This window comes from Eschrichtius robustus, chromosome 16, assembly GCF_028021215.1.
Source record: "Eschrichtius robustus isolate mEscRob2 chromosome 16, mEscRob2.pri, whole genome shotgun sequence".
NCBI classification, from domain to species: domain Eukaryota; kingdom Metazoa; phylum Chordata; class Mammalia; order Artiodactyla; family Eschrichtiidae; genus Eschrichtius; species Eschrichtius robustus.
This window is the reverse complement of record NC_090839.1, coordinates 69,732,638-69,755,292: the sequence shown is the minus strand read 5'-3', so window position 1 is coordinate 69,755,292 and position 22,655 is coordinate 69,732,638. Positions and strand designations below refer to the sequence as shown.

At 40.7% G+C, this 22,655-nt stretch overlaps 1 protein-coding gene across 3 annotated transcripts in view; it reads right to left on the bottom strand.

Moving 5' to 3' along the window:
* VPS35L (VPS35 endosomal protein sorting factor like) overlaps nucleotides 1-22,655 on the bottom strand; it is a 119,027-nt gene that overhangs the window by 31,074 nt on the left and 65,298 nt on the right. Inside the window, exons 20-27 of one of the 3 annotated variants that reach the window (XM_068525178.1) lie at nucleotides 21,384-21,446; nucleotides 16,692-16,777; nucleotides 15,088-15,168; nucleotides 13,043-13,106; nucleotides 10,495-10,593; nucleotides 8,919-8,996; nucleotides 7,976-8,090; nucleotides 4,725-4,940 (exon numbers count right to left, since the gene is read on the bottom strand). In XM_068525178.1, coding sequence (XP_068381279.1) covers nucleotides 4,837-4,940; nucleotides 7,976-8,090; nucleotides 8,919-8,996; nucleotides 10,495-10,593; nucleotides 13,043-13,106; nucleotides 15,088-15,168; nucleotides 16,692-16,777; nucleotides 21,384-21,446 — 690 coding nt within the window. In that variant the 3' untranslated portion in view covers nucleotides 4,725-4,836. Of the gene's footprint in view, nucleotides 1-4,724; nucleotides 4,941-7,975; nucleotides 8,091-8,918; nucleotides 8,997-10,494; nucleotides 10,594-13,042; nucleotides 13,107-15,087; nucleotides 15,169-16,691; nucleotides 16,778-21,383; nucleotides 21,447-22,655 lie in introns of those variants that run through there. The other 2 variants (XM_068525177.1, XM_068525176.1) reach the window with 2 other exon arrangements.

Here is a 22,655-nt window from a genome sequence, read left to right as displayed (position 1 = left end):
CTGGAAGTCCTCACCAGACACTGAATCCGCCAGTAGCTTGATCTTGGACTTCCAGCCTTTAGAACTGTGAGCAACAAATGTCTGTTGATTAAGCCACCCAGTCTATGGTATTTTTGTTACAGCAGCCCAAAGAGACTAAGGCAGTCTGCCATGAAGATGTGCTGTCACCAAGTGATAGGGGTGTCTTTGGGTAAAGCCTCATAGTCTAAATGGCCAAGTTATTATCCATAAGCAAGTTATTCATAGAGACTCAATACTCTTTATTACTAAAACTGTGTTTTTATAATAGAGCCTGTTATTATAGGAATTAAGTTTGAGGATTTAAGGACCACTATTTTGGTGATTTGTGTATAGAGCAAGATTTAAAGAAATATGAATGCCTAGGGACAATTAAATACCTCATTCATTAAGCTGTCATTGATAACAATTAAGCATTAATCTAACCTTGATTCTGCCACCTGATTTATGCAGAATGTCGACACTTAATGTGGAAAGTCCACTCAGACATACAGATGACTTCTCAGTTTCAGCAGCACCATAAGAGGTGCCTGTACGCTCTCCCTCTTTTATCTCTGATCAGCAAGGCCTCTCTCTGAGCCAAGCATGCTCAGCCCACGTGTCACCTGACTCACATCTCTGGGATACTGCAGGGATGACACACCTTCCTGCCGTCCCTGCAGTAGCTCACAGGAGGTTGTGAAGTTCTTCTGTGGATATTAAGCTTAGATTTCCCTAAGCAGAAAGGATTAGGCATTCCTTATCTTAATTCTGATTGTCTCCTAAATAAGTTTATCTAATGTTCAATCTATAATAACTGGTCTCTAGCAACCACACACACCGAGGGTTAGAAATAAAACACTGGATTATCATTTAGAGGAACTAACCTAACTATAGAGAAGCACAGTGGTGGAGAGAGCACTTGAAGTCACTTATTAGCTAGATGCTCCTGGGCAAGTCATGTCACACCTCTGAGCTTCAGTTTCCTCCTCAGTAACAAGAAGATCAGCCACCCAGCAAATAATATGTACTGAATAAACCAAAACTAAACTGCTTTGCCGGGAATTCAGTTCTCTCAACAATTAGTCTCCAAACTACCTTCCTAACTTGATCTCCCACTCATTCCTTCCAGATGCACCATTTTTCCAGCCTCTAGGCCTTTGCTCTTGCCGTTGCTTAGGCTAGAATGTCCTCTGCCTCACTTCAGCATATATAGATCCCCTTTACCGTCCACGCTTTTCAATTCCACCTCTTTTAAGAAGCATTTTTTTTTACTTCCTCTTCCAAGCCAAGGGTCATTTCTCTCTTCCCTAAAATTCCCTGGTACATTTTATGAACATCTTGCATGACATTTATCATGTGCTGCTTTGAATCACTGTAAACATATCCGCTCCCCCTTGCTAGCAGGAAGTCCCTGTAAGTGCATTCCTGTTTCAGCACAATGCTCGGCACAGTGGCTTGCATGTAAAAAGTGGCCAAGAATTGCTGGCAGGAGGAAGCAAATCGTAGGCGTTTACAACCATAAGGAGTTCAGTGAACTTAAGGGGGAGACTCACCCCTGCTCCTTTTCTGTGGGTTCTCCATCCCTGCCCTTACCTCCACTAAGGTGGATGGATCATGCGTGTTCAGACATGAATGTGGGCAACAAGCTTCATGCCATCTGCCCACCTGTGAACTGTTACAGCAAAATTAACCTATTGGGTTGGCCAAAAGGTTCATTTGGTTTTTTCCATAAGATGGCTCTAGTAGCGCTTACTTGTCTTTAACTTCGTTTGAAACAATTTTTTTAGATTGTATTGTGACAGCTGTCATATCAGCTTGCGTTTTAAAAAAATCTTATCAAAACTGGTGAATTTTTATGTAGCTATTTTAATATTGAAGATGGAAGAAAAAAAGCAACGTTTTTGGCATATTATGCTTTATTATTTCAAGAAAGGTAAAAACACAACTGCAACGCAAAGAAAGATTTGTGCAGTGCATGGAGAAGGTGCTGTGACTGATCGAACGTGTCAGAAGAGGTTTGCAAAGTTTCGTACCGGAGATTTCTCGCTGGACGATGCTCCAGGGTCGGGTAGACCAGTTGACGTTGACAGCGATCAAATCGAGACATTAATTGAGAACAATCAACGTTATACTACGCGGGAGATAGCCGACCTACTCAAAATATCCAAATCAAGCACTGAAAGTCATTTGCACCAGCTTGGTTATGTGAATCGCTTTGATATTTGGCTTCCACATAAGTTAAGCGAAGAAAACCTTCTTAACCATATTTCCGCATGCGATTCTCTACTTAAATGTTACAAAAACATTCCGTTTTTAAAACAAATTGTGGTGGGCGATGAAAAGTGTATACTGTACAATAATGTGGAACGGAAGACATCATGGGGCAAGTGAAATGAACCACCACCAAGCACACCAAAGGCCGGTCTTCATCCAAAGAAGGTGATGTTGTTTATATGGTGGGATTAGACGGGAGTCCTCTGTTACGAGCTCCTTCTGGAAAACCAAATGATTAATTCCAACAAGTACTGCTCCCAATTAGACCAACTGAAAGCAGCACACGACGAAAAGCATCCGGAATTAGTCAACAGAAAACACATAATCTTCCATCAAGATAACGTAAGACTGCGTGTTTCTTTGATGACCAGGCAAACCTGTTACAGCTTGGCTGGGAAGTTCTAATTCATCAGCTGTATTCACCAGACATTGCACCTTTGGATTTCCATTCATTTCGGTCTTTACAAAATTCTCTTAATGGAAAAAATTTCAATTCCCTGGAAGACTGTAAAAGGTACCTGGAAGAGTTCTTTGCTCAAAAAGATAAAAAGTTTTGGGAAGATGGAATTATGAAGTTGCCTGAATGACGGCAGAAGGTAGTGAAACAAACCAGTGAATACATTGCTCAATAAAGTTCTTGGTAAAAATGAAAAATGTGTCCTTTATTTTTACTTAAAAAACCGAAGGAACTTTTTGGCCAGTCCAATACTTTGTCCATAATCACCAGAGAGGCCTCGAGGTTTGAGAAAAGCCACATCAATCACATTCTTCAGAAGATGGTTTGTCAACAGAACAAGTAAATATGACCTTAAGCATAAACCCCAAAGACTTGGTAAGTGGATAGAGACCAGTTTTCTCCATCACAAGCTACTCCTTACTCTCCAAAAGGAGGAAATACAAAATTATTTTTCTCCTCCATTCTATTGCCCTGGCCTCCTCCATCAGCAGTAACAGTTCACAGCAGCCAGTGGGCTTCATAATAGCAGGCTTTAGCCCTTCTTCCGGGCGCCCCCGTGTTCCTCACAAATCAAACCAGCACAACAGCTCCATGTAACGTGTCTATGAGCCTCGGCATATGTTTGAACCTACCTTGTTTCCTTTTTTCTATAAATAGGAAAATCAGTTATTTAAAACCTACCAAGAGGACTTTGATGAGACTCTTCTGAACACTTAGGTTGCTTAGGAGTTAGGTCCCTACCATGAAAGGTTTGGTACCATTTTACATTCATCAATATTATAAAGAGTTATCAACCACTATTATCATGTGGTACCATTCATTCCTTAAACATTTACTGAGCACCCATGCGTCAGGCAATGTGCCAGGAGACAGGCACAGCACAGTGGCTAAGACAGATGAGACCTCATGGAGCTGACACTCTTCAGGGGAGAGAAGCAGACAATTCTGTACACATTTACTTGTTAAACAACAATGGTGATAAGTACAATGAAGGAAAAGTACATAGTGTGAGGATAATACGTCTTACAGGAGAACCTGACCTAACTTTTGTTTGGGGTTTTTCCTTAAGGCATGGCTTGGGAGCACAGCTCTCCAAGATGAAGATGCAAAAAATAAGTAAAAGAAAGTACATTTTTAAAGGGGGGGAACCAAGGGTGGAAAGCGGTGGGGGGTAGTGGTGGTGTGATGAATTGGGAGACTGGGATTGACATGTATACACTGATGTGTATAAAATGGATGACTAATAAGAACCTGCTGTATACAAAAATTTAATTTAATTTAAAAAAAGGGGGGGAAATAGGTAGAATCTAAAAAACAAAACAAATGAACAAACATAAAAGAGAAACAGGTGGTTGCCAGAGAGGAAGAGGGAGGGGGAAGGAGAGAAATAGGTGAGGGAGATTAAGAGGTACAACCTCCCAGATGCAAAGTAAATGAGTCACGGGTATGAAATACACAGTGTAGGGAATACAGTCAATAACGATGTAATATCTTTATATGGTGTCATATCATAACTAGACTTATGACGGTGATCATTTTGAAATGTAGAGAAATGTCAAATCACTACATTGTGTTACAGGTCAATTATACTTCAAAAAAACCAAACAAACTCCTAGAAAAATAGGTCAGATTTGTGGTTACCAGAGGTGAGGGACGGGGGGAGGAGGAATTGGATGAAGGCAGTAAAAAGGAATAAACTTCCACTTATAAGATAACTAAGTACCAGGGATGTAATGTACAACATGATAAATATAATGAACACTGCTGTATGTTATATATGAAAGTTAAGAGAGTAAATCCTAAGAGTTCTCATCACAAGGAAAAGGTACTTCTTAAAATTTCTTTAACTTTGTACCTATATGAGATGATGGACATTCACTAAACTTAACTGTGCTCATCAGTTCATGCTGTAGGTAAGTCAAATCATTATGCTGTACACTTTAAACTTATACAGCACTGTATGTCATATCTCAATAAAACTGGAAGAAGAAAAATTTTTCAAATAAAAGGAGGGGAAAAGAATTCTGTAGGAGGGAAAAGCACTATTATTAATGATAAGAACAAAAACCGTTCTTTTTACCACTATTTTGCTTTAATTGTTCTCACTATTGTTTCTTCTTCGGAGGAACTGCAGATCTGTTTTTTTCAGGATAATTCAGCAGGTTTATCTTGAACTGAAGATCAGCTTTCCTGCAGATTTTCCGAGGTTCTGAGTATGAGAACTGGCTTTCAGAACTCTGAGACTGCAGAGCTGCATTGTCTACAGTTAGCTCCTGAACTCCAAGGCATACTTTCATCTTTTGAGAGACGGTTATACTAAGTTAATATTTACTGAGTCGATACTGTGTGCCAGTGGGCCGAGTGCTCCAAGTATGTTATCTCATTTAATCCACCACAGACAGGAACCACTGCCATCATCTCCACTTTACAGATGGAAAAACTGAGGCACCACATGGCCAATTTGTCCAAGGGCATCCAACTCACAAGTAGCAGAATCAGGATTGGGACCACTGCATTCAGAAGACGTGAAACTCACCATTCATTAGGGCCTTATTCCTAACACATCATGTAATCTCACACGTCCATGCCTTTGCTCAGGCCACCTCCTCAACCTGGAAGGCCAACTATTCCTTCTCCCCTTCCGCATAGCCCTTCCCTGATAAACAAATGCTCTTCTTTCAAGACCCACCTTTAACATTACTTCCGTTGTAAAACATCTTCCTTTCTGAGGTTAGAAACTGTAAAGATAAAGGAACCAAGATAAAAATAAAGGGGAAGGAATCTGCTCTTGCTGTGGCCTGGTGGTAACCTTCCAGAAAGAACCACTGACAAACAAGGGCAAGGAGCTATCCAGTGACAGTGAAGAGGCATCTCTGGGCCACATCTAGGTCAGAAGCACTTGATCAAACAACTGATTTGCAAGTCCTTCATTTCTCCTAAATATCTGGGGCAATGGGTGACCCTAGACCAAATCCCCGCATGATCCAGTCTACACACTGAGCCAGCGTGTCCAAAGGACCAGAACTGGGCCTCCCCATAATAAGCCTTCGTCAGCATTCCACGGTGGCCTGGCTGCGAGTTCAATGGGAGTTTACTTGTTGGGCTGAGCCAGCCCTGGCAAAGCCACAGCCTGATAAAGAAGATACAGCCGAGGCTGGATCAAGGGAGGCTAGAAAATGAATAGCGGGGAGGGGATGTTTTATAACCAGCTGAGAGGGGGGACGTTTAAGGAGGCAAACAAACCAAAGTGGCCCACTTCCACAAGCTTCATTTAATTTATATTTAGCCTTCCCATTCTCAGTAATTGAATGTATTATTTATTTTGGCCAGCAACTGCTGCATGTGGCCTTCAGAAAAACAACAGCAGCCTTTTACGGTTTAGCACCACAGCACTTAGAGACTTGAGCAAAATCATCAGATAAATTATTAAGCATGAAGTGGGCTCCACATTCCTGCCCGCCCTGCTGCAGCTTAAAGTGCAGGGGAGGCAGAGGAGGAGTCCAGAGCCCTAACACAGGGGGCGCTGACTGCCCACACCCGGGTACCAGTCTGCTCTGATGCTACTTATCTCTGGGTGTGGACCGAGGGCATCCCAGCAGGGAAACTGTCATTCCCAGCTCTCCTCCAACAGTTCTTGGGAGCAGCAAATCTTTATTTAGCTTAAGAATTTGTTTTGCTTTTTTGAAAACAAAAAATAGCATGAAGCAAGTTGGGAGAAGAAAGATCTAGGCTTGCAGGGCCTCCACGTGCAGCTCACAGCTCTGGTATCTGCAGCTCACAACCCATTCTTAATGTTACAGGTGACAACAAACTCAGGGATCCCCACATGGGTCTACTACTCCTGAACTTTTTAAGAGGGAACCAGTTTATAAGATTTAAAATTTCCTAACATTAATTTAATCTAATTAATTAAGCTAATCTAATCTTCATTTTGCACATCACTGGGGTTTTGGCAGTGGCTGTTAATTTTTGTTTTGTTTCCTGCAAACCCATCATCCTTAGCAAAGCAGGCACTAGGAGAAAGTTCCATGTTTACTGACAAATAATGAGGACATACCTGCTCTTGTGGGACTTGCAGTCCTCGTGGGGAAAGGGGGTGTCCAGACAATAAGTAAACAAACACACACAGTAGGAAAGCATCAGAACAAGGTAAATGCAATGAGGACAAGAGGAGGATGGCACGAGCGTGACTGGGGAGATGCAGCTACTTTAGCTAGAGTGGACAGGAAAGGACCCTGGAAGAGGTGAGGCTTGATTCTCATCTCTGGCCTAGTAATTTTAAAAAATGCAAATATCTGGGGGTGAGATCATTCTAGAAAGAGGGAACAGCAAGTGCAAAGGCTCTGAACTGGAAGACAGCTTAGTATGTTCAAAGAACAGAAAAAAGCCGGTGTGGCTAAAGCGTGGTGTAAGATGAGGACAGAAGGCCAGAAGGCACCAGACCACATAGGGACTTCAGCCAAGGCGTCTGGTTTAATCCCAAATGCGCTGGGAGGCTACTAGAGCGCCCAGGAGTCTACAGCAAAACCAAGCAGAGATTGAAAAGGTTCCTGTATAGCAATCATGTTTGAAGACTTTGGTGACACCGAGGCCTCAGTGGGAAGGACCCCAGCTTCCCACAGCGCTAACCCACCAATGCACCCTTTGCTGATGTCCTTCCCTTCCCGGTCTCCCCTCCCCCTCACCCTACTGACACTCACTGGGATCGCCTCCTAAATAACCACTCGCATGATCCTGGTTCCAGGAGAGCTCTGTACCTCGTACAGAAACGGGTCTTGGGCAGAAATTTTTATACCTAATAGCAAGCTGTAGAGTCTTCATTCTCTACTGATTAGACTCTACACCTGTATCTCTGGGGTTTTAAACAAATGAACATTGAAAACAACAAATAAACTTGAATCTGCTGTGAATAAGCAGTCCTAACTTCTAAAACTCTCTGGGGATGTCTGAGCCACCTGACCTGGCCTGCCTGAGACAGATTTAGGAAGGTCCTTACAGGAAATTACCCATGCTCTGTAATCTGTCTGACTCTATAAATGTGTGTGTGTCCGAGGTGCTTCCTACTAAAGAAACAGATTTAAAACTCATCACTTGTTGACCACTTCTTTCTTTCTTTCTTTCCTCCTTAAAGGATTCTCTCTACACACTCACACACACATATCCACATACTGCTGAGTCCGCTTTCCTAACGAGCCAGGAAGTGTCTGAGAGCAGAGGAGAGGAGAGAGTGAGTGATGGGCTCACCTTGGGAGAGGCACTGGTTGGCCAAGGCCACCTGACCAGAATGCAGGTAGAGGTTGAGGCGGCTGAAGATTCCCACCAGGGAGGGAATGGTAATGAAGCAGTAGGCGACGCAGGCCTAGAAGCAAGGGGAGAAACGGCAGGTTACATGGCAATGCCATCACAATGGATTAATACTCTTGTTTTCATGCACCATATATTTTCAAGTAAAAACGCTAAAATAATTAATCTCCCCATTAGGAACCCCAATTTCTCCCCCTTGCTTCTGCTGTATCTGCCTCTTTGGGAGGAGGGAGAGGGGCAACCAAGGAGAGTAATGGTGTATGAAAAATAAATCCTCATCCATCGTCGCAGGAAGTAAATAGATAACACCTAATACTGATAAGTTAAAGAAGCGGCTGTTAAAACCAATTAGTTAAAAGATACATAGGTAATTTGAAGAAGAAATTGCTAAAAAGAGTTTGAGGTGGTTGACTCTGAGGAGAGAGGTATATGGTGAGAAAGGGCAGGGCCGGGATGCTTATTTTTCACTGTAATCTTTTTAGTATGATTTTTTTTTAAAGCATGGATAGGTATCGCTTTGATAATATTTTGAGCAGCATACTCAAGAAACAAATTTCTTTCGAAGTTGGGAATTTATCAAGAGGGAAAAAAGGTACTAGGCCTTCCAGTTACAGGCACAAGCCAGAGATAGTTCAGCTGGCACACAAAATTGCAAATCCATTTCTCAACCACCTCCCCATAACATGTATCAAAATTCAGACTCCTTTGATCATTTCTTTTGAAAGCATTAAGAAAATTGATCAGTCAGAGATATGCAAGGAAAAATCCAGAAAATCAATACTAAACCACCCTTAATCATTTTCTGGGAATAGCAATTCAGAAACTTGCAAAAGAAACAGCCCACTGGAGTTCAAAGTCTGTGAGTCTTATCTTTAGAACATACCCGGACAAATGCAGCCGTCTTTCTGGAATGATTTCCTTTCATTACTTTTCTTGTTTCCATTGCCAACCGGTTCACACTCTAGATTAATCAGTAAAATAGAAATGGGAATGAAATGATGGCTGATTCAGATTAACATCTTCCAGAGAGATTTGGACATTAACTGCATACAAGTCAATGAAAACAAGCTAACCGGAACCAAGACGAGTTAGCACCAAACCCTGAAATGGCAAAGGGGGCATCAGGCCAGATTCAATCTCGGCTTGAGCAAACATCTCCAAGGGACACTCGCTGAGTTAAGTCATGCCTATCAACCGGCGTAATAAATGACCATTTTCTGGTTTAATGAATAGCTAGGGTTCACTTATTCCATTTCCAGAAATCCCACACACTAAGCTTAAGATCTTAGAGATCTTAACAGAAACCTCCAAAACCGGACGCAGACCATACAAAGTAGCTCTGCAACACTAACAATAACCATAAGAACAGTATAATAGCAGCCACAACATCACTTATAGAAAATCAGGTGCTGTTCTAGGAGCTATACGTTCCTAGTTCATTTAATCCTTATAAGTCTCTATATTTAGGTCTGAAGTTTAGTAATGCTACAAAATCTGATAACCAGCAGACAAATACATAAAAAGGTTGTTTTCCTTGAATTTACACGAAGCAATTCAAGGACCTTAGGGAATCTTTACACAAATATAAAAAGTTTGGACCTATGGTTCCCAAACTGTATACCATGACACCCCAGGGTGTGGCAGCAAAATCACAGGGGCACCACATTTTTTGGACAACCACAGCAAGGCTCAATGGTCGAACACTATGCAAAGCACTAGTGTGAGGGAGCTCATAGACCATGGTACATTCCTTGCAGTCATTTCATATCTTTGCAAAATTGGGGTTTTAGCAGATGCTGTGATAAAAAGCACTGTGCAAAAATTAATGTGGGGGAAAAAATCTATCTGGAAAGGGAGATAAAGTAGTGGTGTCCCATCTGATTCCAAGGTTTAAGAAGCTGTGCAGTGTCCAATAGATGCATATACTTTATTAGTAATTATGATGATTTAAGAATGGAATGAAAATACATTATTTTTCTTTCAATTTATGTATATTGTTCGTTCAGAGGGCTGTCAAGTTGTTAGGGCACAAATTCTTAAGTTGTTTGAACCTAATTTCTTAATAAACAGAACTGTTATTTCTTCCTTTTGGCCTAAGGGCACCATGAAAAGTTACTGAAAGGCACCATGATCCAAGAAAGCTGGGACTCTGGTTAGGCAACAAGGCATTCTAATGAGGTTAGTATTTCTATAACTACATAATCAATGCAACTCACTTAACTCTTTGCTGTTGGCACGCAGGAATGAGAATATGCAAATTTCAGAGAAAAAGAGGCCAATAAAACCACTCAAAGGCTTAAGCAAAGTTGCAGATTTTATTAACCTTTGAGAAAACACCTTTCATGCCTTGGGAACAGAAGCAATATGGGGCCAGAAGAATCCCAGATTAAAATTGGTGCGTGGCTCAGTGATCAATAAATATGTATTGAGAGAACACATGAATGAATGAAAATCCTTACATGAATCAATTGCACAAGAACAGGTTCCAGATTGCAAAACATCGACCTGGCCTCAACGTAAAAACTCAGCTGTTGTTCAAAATCACGGCCAAAGGACACCTAGAGTCAAGGAGAAAGATGCTGACGATGTTATCTCCATTGTGAGCACACTGTGGGAAAGCTTTTGCCTGAGCTTGTGGGGGCAGGGGAGGTGCTGTGATGACAAGTCACCAAAGATCCCACAGCTATAAATGGTGGCTATCTCAGTCGTATGTAAGCAAGCACACACATCCGTGCACTGGGATATACTAGACTTCACATTACTTCACCCAGCAGAGAGCGGAAACGTTACTATTACCACCTCATCTTCATGACACTGGCATTGTTGTAGAACATAAAAAGACCAAAGGGTATAAAACAGAATCTCAAAATGTAAAGAGGATTTCCCAGGCTAGAAGGAAACCACTGGAAAGGAAATAATGGAATTTTGTTTGTCAGCTGTGGCCTTTTCACAGAACACAGATTTGGTGATTGGGAGCCATTTGACAGAGGGGTTCCCTCACAAGGGCCAAACGTTTCTGCTTCCTGAAGGGGATTCCAACCTTGGCAGCTCACTGGTGGCTGCTAGAGCCACAGATGGATGTTTTTCCACCATTAAAAATCCCCTCTTCTCCTATTTCTTCAAATTTATGAACAGCTGGTTGGTAGGACAAACTTTACTGCTACAGCAATCATTTTTGTCTGGAGGAGGTTTAATGTCACAATTTCCATTATAGCTATCAGGTTTCGCATCTTATTTCCTCATATTCTTTTCCATTATAACTTGATGGCTTTCAGATAAACCCATAAAAGGATAAATACCACGTGATCAGCATATAACTCAAGGGAGCAAGAGAGGCACCTGGTTAACAGTCATAGGTATTCAATACATAAAAAGGCTAATCCTGAATTTTCATCAAAATCGGTATTTTACCCATAGTTAAATTGACCCCTGCTGTTGAATGAGTCACATTTTCAAGGTGATTTTCAAAGTGATCTAGTTACTTTCATCTCAGTCAGCTTTTGTCTTGACTTTTCTATTCCAACAGCAGATACCGGCAGCAGTGGGTATTTTAGATTTGTGCCCTGAGAATTAAGGCGCAGGCTGTTCTGGCGGGGATGGACTGCTGGGTTACTCCCAAAGAAGCCTGCAACAATGCCTCCTGCTCTGCTTGTCCCTTTGCAGTGTCCCTGCAGACTCTTCCCACCCGAAGTTGGAGTCTGCTTCCCCCTCTTCCAGAGGGCCGGCCCTGGGACTTGCTTTGACCCACAGAATGAAGCAGGAAGCAGCACAGATCACTGGGTGATTTCCGAACCTCCAAAGGCCCTGCAGCTTCTGATTTCACCCTCACCACACAAGAGCTCATTGAGATGAGCGAATGATGAGAGAATGATGGAGAGAAAGAGATCACATGGCCGGGCAATGAGCCACCCCAGCCAACAGCCACCACCAAGACCCCGGACACGTGCTCAAGGCTGTCCTGGATCCTCCAGCCCCAGTTCTGCCACACCTCCGACATCATACAGAGCGGCCTGGTTATCCAGCCAACCCACAGAATTGTAAGAATTAATAAAACACTGTTATTTTAAGCCACTAAGTTTGGGGTGAGTTGTTATACAGCACCGGGTAACTAGGACGAATGGAGAGTGAACACGTGGCGTTTCTCCCCCCCAACCCCGACCTGACACCCACATTGTTTTCACCAGCATCTGATGAGCAGCACATCAGGTGCTTCAGGAAGCCCCTCCTCCAGGGAGTTCCCTGGTGGCCTGGGGCTTAGGATTCTGGGCTTTCACTGCCACGGCCCAGGTTCCATCCCCGGTCAGGGAACTGAGATCCCGCAAGCCGCACAGCACGGCCAAAAAAAATAATAAAAAAAAGAAAAAAAAACTTTAAACTGAATTTATTAAAAAGAAAAAAAAAAAGGAAGCCCCTTCTCCCACTCCTGGTCCACGGGATTCGGTTGCCCAGGTATGCCTGTCTCCCTAGCCTGGCCGATCAGTGTGTTCATCCTTTCTCACAGCAGCAATTTGCTGAGCGAGGAGCTGGTGATCCAGATTAATCCAAAGAGACTCAGCCCCAGGACTTCTGCCGGAGCCCTTCCGGCTGGGCTGCAGAGCTGGAAGGAATGGAAACCTGGAGCTCTTATGGGGGAGTGAGCCTGCCTGGGAAGGACGCCAAGAGAGAAGAGCCACGAGCCAAAGACACACACATGGCAGGTCCTGACCACACCACAGAGACCCCAAGTCCAGCCGCGCCTTCTGAGAGGTCTCTTCCTGGACTTTATGTCACATCAGCCGGCAAGTCCCCGCCCACCCTCCCCTTTTTATTTTTTCCTTAACCCAGTTTGTCTTGGCTCTCCTCGCCCCCAGGGGAGTGCTGGCTAATATAAGTTGTTTTCTAATTTCATCTTATCTCAATAAAAATGAAAAGCACCAGGGAACATAATGTTAACTGCTTTCACCAGAGGAAGGATAAACAATTACATCACATTTCCAAGTGCACTGAAACTTCTTCCCCAATACTTACCATTTTTATAAATCCATTAATCAAATATGCCAGCATTCTTTTCTCATCCTCAAGAGTGAGTGCACTAAAATCAATAATTGTACATAATTAACATTGAGGTGATAAATGAAAGTTTCCAAAGGAAAAAAAAGTACTAGAAGTAAGCAACTTTACAGGTAAGAATCGTTTGCATTTTCTAGATTTTAAAAAACTCCCATGTATGTGTTTCTTTTGATGAAAATATGTAACCTAAATTAACATAATTTAAATGTGTTCTAATTTCTCTCAAAGATGCTGTTTTCAAGATATATTTATTGACAGCAAAAGAGAAGGTAACTCTCTTCTTTGGAATTTGGATAGCAAGGTCCAACTTCAAATTTTGTATTTCAGAGAAATTTCATTCAACACTTTACTATAAGAAGCTTAAACATGTAGCAAAGTTGAAATTATACAGTGAACACCAATACACCCTACTATTATCATTTTACAGTATTTGCTTTATCATATAACTCTCCATTACTCTCTCCATCCATCAATCTACCTTATTTTGGAGATACAGCTTAAAGTAAATCACAGATCTCAGGTGCTTCTGTTTAATAGCAAATTTTGTATGAATATAAATGAAAAAATGTCAAGTCCTTATAGTTTTGATAATACATGTAAAGGTTTATAAATAGTTCTCCAAATTTATTTAAAAAAATTTTAAGAGCCAAAGACCAAGGCTCCTGTTTATTGGTTTGTTCTAAGGGAAAATAAGTCTGTATCGGCAAAGACTGCATACTGTCCTCCAATATGCAGTGTCCCCCTTCATTCTTTGAGACTTCATTCTTTGAGACATTCTTTCCCAAACTCCTTTGGAGCTAGGAGTAGTCACAAGACAGTTCTGGCCAATGGGATGTGAATGCAAGTGATGTACGAGCCTCCCAAGTTGTGTCCCTAAAAGGAGGGTGCTGTCCTCCAATGCCTGCAGGCTGCAACACTGGTTGAGGACATGGTTGAGGTAAGTCACCTCCACCAGGAAGCAAGGACAACACCCCGGAGGGATAGCAGAGCAGTAAGACAAGAAGCCTGGGTTCCTGGATGATGTTCTAAAGCAGAGCTACCTCACCCCCACATTTTGGCTTCACACTTCTCATAAGAGAAATACATCTTCTATTTCGCTTAGGCCAAAAACCAATGTCCTACTAATACAAGTACCTTTCTAAATGTTTTTTGTGCCTTTATTTCTATCTTTGTGCAACTAAAGTCTATCAGTTCCATTTATTATAAAAAGTCTGGATATTTTGATTTTGAAAACTACTTGTGAAGTTGAAAGCACAAAGTCATGAAATAAAGATTCTAAAATTCAGGGGGAAAAAAAAAAAAAGAATACAATTCATCTTTGTTGATGGTTAAGTTCCAAAACAATTTTCTCATTTCTTGTAACATTTTCCTGTGAATCAAGCTGCTGTGTTTAAAAATTCTTTGGGGACCAAAATTTCTGCCACAAATAAGCAGGAATTGCCTCAAGCACAGTCAAATGGAAACATGTAATAAAAAAGAAAAAAAGATAAGACAAATAAAACGAGAAAGCAAAGGAGATAATTTGGCTTTTGACCCAAAGGTAAGGCCCATGGGTAGGTCTGACCCTCAAGTATACTCAACAAACTAAAGTCCTTCATGTAAGGAATATAAGCAATTTTATTTGAATTTTAAGTAATTGGCTAATACTGAGAAAAAACTTAAAGGCTATGTTACTGGATGAGTGAACTCATTATTATACTATCTGCTGCTCTCAGAAATCTCCAGGAGACATGGAGTATGAGTTCACTTGGATGAAACCAACCTTTTCCTCCCAACAGAAATCCCTTTGTAAAAACATCTGCCATCTCATTTTCTCAGGAAGGTTACCCCCAGCTCAGCCTCCCTTCTCCCCTGGACTGGAACGTCCTTGTTAACATGTATCTTAATAGACCCCATAAAATAATATTATTCACAGTGGCAGCTTAAAGCAGTAATTCCCTAATGTACTATTATGTGGCATTAAGACCCAATCCAGGCTCATTGCAGCCTTAAACATGGCTTACTTCACAGAGTCATGCATGGTCTTGCAAACGTGCAAAAGGGCGTTCAGAATGACGGGGTCCTTGGTGGGCTCTTGCTGATGCCTAGAAGACATTTAGAGATAACCGTAAAAGCCATGTCCACTGAGACCACAGAAAGCACAGATTTAGTTCTCATCTACGATACATATGTGAGAGGCAGTAAATTATCAGGTTGGCATTTAACATGGCCCAGATCACCAGCAATGGGCAATGATCTAGCTTTCTCTTAATTCTCCTTTAAATAACAAGTTTACTCTTCTAACATATCATAACTTCTCCTAACTACAAAATCGTGGTAAAACTGTTACATTTCCTAAGCCAGGCAAGGGGCAAATATGTTTTCTTACCGTGTTTCTTGAACTTCTAAAGTTGTCCAACAACCTGTCTATAACTGTGTTAAGTGCCAGGCAAAATTATTAATTTGGTTTCTCAAATAACATAAAAGGACATGCTCTTATAACAAATCTTTTTTTTTTTGGCCGTGCCACGCGCCATACGGGATCTTAGTTCCCCAAGCAGGGATGGAATCTACACCCCCTACAGTGGAAGCATGGAGCCTCTCTCTCTTTTTTTTTTTTTAATATTTATTTATTTATTTATTTATTTATTTATTTATTTATTTATTTATCTATCTATCTATTAGGCTGCATCGGGTCTTAGTTGTGGCACGCAGGATCTTCACTGCAGCATTCGGGATCTTTAGTTGCAGCATGCGGGATCTAGTTCCCCGAACAGGTATTGAACCTGGGTCCCCTAAATTGGAAGCGTGGAGTCTTACCCACTGGACCCCCGGGGAAGTCCCAACAAATCTTTATGTAAGTAAAGTAGGTATACTTGTTTCAAGCATATGGAATTAACCTTCTAGAAAGATAATACAAGGAAAGCTTAAAACATACATTCCAGCAACTTCTAACTCAATTTTCCAAACTCTGGTTACTTGAGTTCCATCTTAACATATTTTTTTAATCATATCTACATACTTAATATTTAAAGGGACTTTAACTTTTAACTTAACCTTGTCCTAAAGAATAATACATTTGAAGTCACTGATTAAACTAGTTATATATTATCTAACATACTTTAAAATAAATACACATTTTAAAATAAAAATAAAAATCTCTCTTCCATGTACCACCTGAAAGTATTTCATGTACCATCAGCAGTAGGCAGTTTTGGAAAAACAGATTTAATCAATAAAATGAAAGGAACTAAGCTGAAAACTGATCACAAATCTACACATTAAAGATAGAAACCTTTCTAGCTCTGGTATCTTGAGAAGAATGACTTTATCTTTTAAAATGACACTTCCTAAATAGTACATCAATAGATTGCTCCTTCCCAAATCACAGGAGTGAGATATGGGTGATGGTCAGGCTCTGTTAACATTTATTACTTTGTCTTCTTAAGCTAATTATAAACTTTTATCATGACTGCTCCTTTTAATGTGGTTTTTCTCTCAATGTTATTTTAGGTATAAATATATCACTATATCACAGGCCCTCAAAATGCATAAATTGATTTCTTATCAACAGGTTTCACAAGGGCAGCAGGAATTGAAACTTCTGATTACATCATGTTACACTTACTTGATAAAAACTTCCATGATGCATTTGCAAACCTCCACCCGCACACTCTCTTTTTGGAACATGTCCAGAAATGGCAGAAATTTTTCCTAAAAAAAAAATTATAAAAGCACTCTACCTGCGATTTACACAAGTTACTGGAAGGAATTTGTGAGTTACTTTTTCTTTGAAGGGCAAAACAGAGGAAGAGTTGTTCATCTTTCTGAGGCAGATCTGATCAGGACTCACGTGAAAGCAAGGAGAGAACTCTGGGGATTTTAAAACTATTACTATTAAAACAAACTGCGCATGCCCAAGGACCAGGGCTGGGGCCAGTTAACATTTTGGCGAATCATCTGGACAACCTTTAGATGAGCATAAGCTCTTCTTGGCAGCAGAAGGCAAGGGAGGCTTCAATCTTTTAATGATTGTATAGAGGAACAGAGAAAGAAGAGTCAGAGTTGTTCAGAGCGGCTTCTGCAACCCGACTCCTCACTCAGTGGCTGTGTGACCTTAAGCAAGTTACTCCACCTCTTCCAGCATCAGTTTCCTCATCTGTAAAGTGGGACTCATTACTACTCCTGCCTTCCCAGTGGTGTTCTGAAAATGATCTGAGGCAATCCATGTAAAGTCAATAGAAAAGATCAACAAAACTAAAAGGTGGTTCTTTGAAAAGATAAACAGAATTGATAAACCTTTAGCCAGACTCATCAAGAAAAAATGGGAGAGGGCCCAAATCAGTAAAATTAGACATGAAAAAGAAGTTACAACTGATACCACAGAAATACAAAGAAGCGTAAGAGACTACTACAAGCAACTATACGCCAACAAAACAGACAATCTAGAAGAAATGGAAAAATTCTTAGAAAGGTACAATCTCCTAAGAGTGAACCAATAAGAAATAGAAAATATAAAACAGACCAATTACAAGTCCTAAAATTGATCTGTGATTAAGAAACTCCTGGGCTTCCCTGGTGGTGCAGTGGTTAGGAATCCGCCTGCCAATGCAGGGGACACGGGTGCGTGCCCCGGTCCGGGAAGATCCCGCATGCCGCGGAGCGGCTAGGCCCATAAGCCACAGCTGCTGAGCCTGCGTGTCTGGAGCCTGTGCTCCGCAACGGGAGAGGCCGCGACAGTGAGAGGCCCGCGCACCGCGATGAAGAGTGGCCCCCGCTCGCCGCAACTGGAGAAAGCCCTTGCACAGAAACTAAGACTCAACAAAGCCAAAAATAAATAAATAAATTAAAAAAAAAAAAAAGAAGCTCAACAAACAAAAGTCCAGGACTAGATGGCTTCACAGGCAAATTCTATCAAACATTTAGAGAGGAGTTAATAAACTATTCCAAAAAATTAACTCATTCTATGAGGCCACCATCACCCTGATACCAAAATCAGACAAAGATACCATCAAAAAGAAAATTACAGGCCAATATCACTGATGAACATAGATGCAAAAATCCTCAACAAAATACTGAATACTAGCAAACTGAATCCAACAGTACATTAAAAAGATCATACACCATGAACAAATGGGATCATTATCCCAAGGATGCAAGGATTTTTCAATATCCACAAGTCAATCAGTGTGATACACCACATTAATAAATTGAAGAATAAAAACCACTATGATCATCTCGATAGATGCAGAAAAAGCTTTTGATAAGATTCAACATCCATTTATGATAAAAACTCTCCAGAAAGTGGGTATAGAGGGGACCTACCTCAACATAATAAATGCCATATATGACAAACCCACAGCTAACATCATACTCAATGGCGAAACGCTGAAAGCATTTCCTCTAAGATCAGGAACAAGACAAGGATGTCCACTCTCACCACTTTTATTCAACATAGTTTTGGAAGTCCTAGCCACACCAATCAGAGAAGGAAAAGAAACAACAGGAACCCAAACTGGAAAAGAAGTAAAACTGTCACTGTTTGCAGATGACATGATACTATACATAGAAAACCCCAAAGACGCTACTGGAAAACTACTAGAGCTTGCTCATCAATGAATTCGGTAAAGTTGCAGGATACAAAATTAACACATAGGGATCTGTTGCATTTCTATACACTAACAATGAAAGGTCAGAAAGAGAAACTAAGGTAACAATCCCATTTACCATTGCATCAAAAAGAATAAAATGCCTAGGAATAAACTTACCTAAGCAGGCAAAAGACCTGTACTCCAAAAACTTTAAGATGCTGATGAAAGAAATAAAAAATGACACAAACAAATGGAAAGATATATACCATGCTCTTGGATTGGAAGAATCAATGTTGTCAAAACAACTATATTACTCAAGGAAACCTACAGATTCAATGCAATTCCTATCAAATTACCAACTGCATTTTTCACAGAACTAGAAAAAAAATTTAAATTTGTGTGGAAATACAAAAGACCCGAATATCCAAAGCAATCTTGAGAAAGAAAAATGGAGCTGGAGGAATCAGGCTCCCTGACTTCAGACTATACTACAAAGCTACAGTAATCAAGTCAGTATGGTACTGGCACTAAAACCGAAATACAGATCAATGGAACAGGATAGAAAGCCCAGAGATAAACCCATGCACATATGGTCAATTAATCTACAAAAAAGGAGGCAAGAATATACAATGGAAAAAAGACAGTCTCTTCAATAAGTGGTGCTGGGAAAACTGGACAGCTACATGTAAAAGAATGAAATTAGAACATTCTCTAAAACCATACACAAAAATAAACTCAAAACAGATTAAAGACCTAAACATAAGACCAGATACTAAAACACTTCTAGAGGAAAACATAGGCAAGACACTCTTTGACATAAATTGCAACAATATCTTTTTGGATCTGTCTCCTACAGTAATGGAAATAAAAACAAAAATAAACAAATGAACCTAATTAAACTTAAAAAGCTTTTGCATAGCAAAGGAAACAATAAACAAAACAAAAAGACAACCTACAGAATGGGAGAAAATATTTGCAAATGATGTGACTAACAAGGGATTAATCTTCAAAATATACAAAACAGCTCATACAGCTCAGTATCAAAAAATCAACCCAATCAAAAAATAAGCAGAAGATCTAAAATGACATTTCTCCAAAGAACATGTATAGATGGCCAAAAGGCACATGAAAAGATGCTCAACATTGTTAATTATTAGAGAAAGGCAAATCAAAACTACAATGATGTATCACCTCACACCCAACAGAATGGCCATAATCAAAAAGTCTACAAATAATAAACGCTGGAGAGGGTGTGAAGAAAAAGGAACTCTCCTACAGTGCTGGTGGGAATGTAAATTGGTACAGACACTATGGAGAACAGTATGGGGGTTCCTTAAAAAACTAAAAACAGAGCTACCATATGATCCAGCAATTCCACTCCTGGGCATATATCCAGAGAAAAACATAATTCGAAAAGACACATGTACCCCAATAGCAGCACTATCTACTACAGCCAAGATGTGGAAGCAACCTAAGTGTCCACTGACAGATGAATAGATAAATAAGATGTGGTGCGTATGTATATATGTACACACACACACACACACACACACACACACACACACACACACACACACACAATGGAATATTACTCAGCCATAAAAAAGAATGAAATAATGCCATTTGCAACAACATGGATGGACCTAGAGATTATCATACTAAGTAAAGTAAGCCAGACAGAGAAAGACAAACATCATAGGATATGGCTTGTATGTAGAATCTAAAAAAAGGATACAAATGAACTTATTTACAAAACAGAAATAGACTCACAGACATAGAAACTTATGGTTACCACAGGGGAGTAGGGGAGAAGGATAAATTAGGAGTTTGGGATTAAAATATACACACTACTATATATAAAATAGATAACCAACAAGGACCTACTATATAGCACAGGGAACTATACTCAGTATCTTGTAATAACCTATAATGGAAGAGAATGTAAAAAAAGAATATATATTTATATATACGTATAACTGAATCACCTTACTGTACACCCGAAACTAACACAACATTGTAAATCAACTGTATTTCAATAAAAATTAAAAAAAAAAAAAAGTTCTAGCACAGTGCTTGTGGCGTGGCAAAAGTCCAATAAATAACAGCCTTTATTATTAAATAAACAAAAGCTTACAGTCCTGTGAGAGTACTGGAAATGGAAGCAGGAAGAGGGAAAAGGAAAGTTGAGGGCAGGGCAGAGAGTGTTACTACACAGAGAATCACCTAGATTGGTATGTGACCAGGGCACTGCAGCAAATGAGAAGGGTGTCACAGGATATTTTAAATTTTTGAGGGAAATATAAGAAATCTCAACTCTGTCAGACACTGAGACAACTATTAGCTTGATGTATATCATAGTTTCAACATTAGATTGTGTGATAAAAAGCAGGTACCCTGCGAAAATCAATGAGGAAGAGAATGTCCAATTTGATTCCAAGGTTTGAGAAGTTGTGTGATACCCAGTAGGTGCACATATCCCATAGTAAGTAATGAAAGAAATAAAGACAATATTTTTCTATCAGTCTATGTGTATTATTTTCTCAAGTGCTGCGTAAGTTGTCATGACATAAATATTTAAATTGTTTAAACCTTACTAGTTTTTTTTAATAAAAAAAGGAACTGTTAAGTATTTCTCTTGGTCTAGGACACCATGAAAAAATTATTGAGACACTAAAGGAACCTCTGAGTCAGATACAAATTTCCAAAGATAGTTAAGGAAAGTTACTTACCACTGAAAAAAGAACGGAGAAATCATGGAAGTGTGCAATTACTTTCTTAATTATTGACTGAAGCTGCAAAACAAAATGAAAAACACATCTTTAATAAAATTTCGATATTTTTAAAAAGGCATACCCTGCCCATAGTTTGCAATCACAGTTACAATAAGGGAAACCTGGATTACACAAGGAACAGGGAATTACTGGGTTAGGTTAAACCTAGTCTCAATCTGAGTTTGCCCATCTTACTCTAGTCTTGGAGAAACAACTTGGCCTCAGTCTCCCCTTCTGTAAAACTGGAGAGCAAAGCAGTATCTCGCTCATTGTGAGGATTAAATGGGATGGTTTGCTTACAGTGTTTAGAGCAATGCCTGCCCTTCAAAGCTCTCTGTTCAAATCAGGTATGAATATTCAAGAGGTGGGCAAACGTTTTCTATACAGGGCCATACAGTCACCACAACTATTCAACTCTGCTGTTGTAGCTGGAAAGCAGTCACTGACAATGTGTAAACAGAGGGGTGTGGCTGGGTTCCGATAAAATTTTATTCACAACAGGTTGTGGGCTACATGGGCCGTGGTTTACAGATCCCTGATCTAGCCCATGGTGGTCCTGTGTTTTTTGACTACTTCAGTGGAGAGGCACTGGACTGAGTTTGTCAGTGGGGTCAAAGGCCATGGCATTACCCAAGGATGGTGGCACAGTCTGTGAGGTCTGTCCTAGATGGCCAGGTACTGATGTGCACCACCCCTCACCCTGACATGCGCAGAGTCCTGTTCATAGTGCCTTGGCACTGGAGAACCAAGGAGGCACTTTCTCTAAATAAAGTATAAATCACGGCCAGGAGCGACGACTACCCCCACGTCCTGCCTGCCGACAGCCACACACAATGGGATGTCACTCTAGGCCTTGCTTCAGACATTGCAAGGAAAACCAGCAAAACTACTGCCATTGAGAAGCTACCCAGGACTGAAGCCGTGTGGCTGACAGGGTCTTGGTGTTCCGGCTGGGTGTCCGGCCTGAGCCTCTGAGATGGGAGAGCCGAGTTCGGGACATTGGACCACCAGAGACCTCCCGGCTCCATGTAATATCAAATGGCAAAAGCTCTCCCAGAGATCTCCATCTCAATGCTAAGACCCAGCTCCACTCAACGACCAGCAAGCTCCAGTGCTGGACACCCTGCGCCAAACAACTAGCAAGACAGGAACACAACCCCACCCATTAGCAGAGAGGCTGTCTAAAATCATAATAAGGTCACAGACACCCCAAAACACACCACCGGACGT